This window comes from Aplysia californica, unplaced genomic scaffold (genome assembly GCF_000002075.1).
Source record: "Aplysia californica isolate F4 #8 unplaced genomic scaffold, AplCal3.0 scaffold00022, whole genome shotgun sequence".
Classification (NCBI taxonomy): Eukaryota; Metazoa; Mollusca; class Gastropoda; order Aplysiida; family Aplysiidae; genus Aplysia; species Aplysia californica.
Window position 1 is genome coordinate 2,059,422 of NW_004797292.1, and position 1,486 is coordinate 2,060,907.

Sequence of the window (1,486 nt, forward strand, 5' to 3'; positions counted from 1 at the left end):
AGAGAGAGAGAGAGAGAATTCCGTGTAGACCAGATCGATACAAAATTGCTAATAGGAAGAAGACAGGGTGTGTGTAGACCACAAACAAAGAATAATAATGTAAGAAAAACAAATCTGAGAAAATCGGCTTGAGCTTGTTTGTTGTGGTCATTGCGCGTTGTATTGTTCTCTCCCTCTAAACACTTTGCCACTCAGGTTTCTTCGTGCACCGCCAGGATCCTCCGTTATAAACCGTCTGTTACGAGTTTTCCCTCCGCCCGTTACGAGTAACAATAAGCATTTTTTCTACGATGCTTTGCACGAGGTACAAATTCCTGTACTCAGTATTTATCGTCAACAAGCGGTCTGTTGTTCATGAACAAATCGATCGATGGTCTCAGAGATGGAATTACAGAATTTGGCACACAGCGCTGTCTGCTCGAATTCAATCTCGACAATGTGGTCCGGTTTTCTTTTCCCACAACAGCACACGGGAGGGCGGAAAGGGGAGGGATGGCAGGAGGGGGGATGTATAGGATCATGAAGTCTGTTCTAGCTTACAGCTAGTTTAAAAACAAATTATGAAGCTTTACGTTCTTCGTGGCTTTTCCTGTCTGCCTTTTAAGCTTATTTTCCTGATAAATTCTCAAATTTCTTCGATTTTTTTGCAATGTGCCGGCCTGATTTGCAAGCTTGACAATAAGCTCAGCAGCCAGACCAGCTCTCTTTCCCATAAACATGCGGTTGGTTCCAGTAATAATGCCACACGTGAGAAATGTCTTCTGGCCTTTCTTCTGGTTTTTTTCTTCCATTAGTACGCAAAACATAGCCGTAGCTGTGCCAAACCACCAAAATTTCAAGTTGAATTTGCATTTTTTTCTACTTTTGTTTCTCCTCTGTAACCCCCCCCCAATAAATAAATAGATAAATAACATAACAAGATAAATAAATAAATAAATAAGTAAATAAAAGAACTTTAGAAACATAAACTCACTACAAGATTTTCTTTTTAACATAGTGACATAGACAATTGTGAAAGATTCAGATCTCGTTGCCTCTCTTTTGCGCCAAAAATGTTGCCGAATTACATTATGAGGCGAGTTCATTAAGCGTGCACAATACTAAGGCCTCATTTTTTAAAGAGCTTTTAACAGGTTAACAGAATGGCAGGAACAGCTCATCAATACCAGATTGTAGTATATGCTATAGCTAGTTCTTATCAAAGAAACAGAAATGTGAATCGGCAACGACAAGACAACCTTCCAATGCAAAATTAGTTACGGTAGATCTATTCCAAACCAGTCAAAGTCTGATTTCTTTATTCTGATAACATTTAAATAAGGTAATCGTTTTATCGATTAAAAATACTACCCAGCAGTCCTCTTTCTCTGAGAAAATCAATTTTAGACGATTGACCCCCTGCCCCCACCTCCCCCCTTTTCCTTTTCCGAAAGGAAGATGGGAGAAGAAAGGATTAAATTGATTGAAGTTCCACCGTTTTACAGCC

The 1,486-nt window shown here is 39.4% G+C and overlaps 1 protein-coding gene across 1 annotated transcript in view; it reads right to left on the reverse strand.

Moving 5' to 3' along the window:
• The window catches only part of LOC101852590 (putative sodium-coupled neutral amino acid transporter 11), a 27,894-nt gene extending 27,103 nt beyond the window's left edge, over positions 1-791 (reverse strand). The window contains exon 1 of the mRNA XM_005090870.3: positions 660-791. Within this exon, the coding sequence (XP_005090927.1) occupies positions 660-791 (132 nt within the window). The remainder of the gene's footprint in view (positions 1-659) is intronic.
• Between the last annotated feature and the right edge of the window lie 695 nt (positions 792-1,486).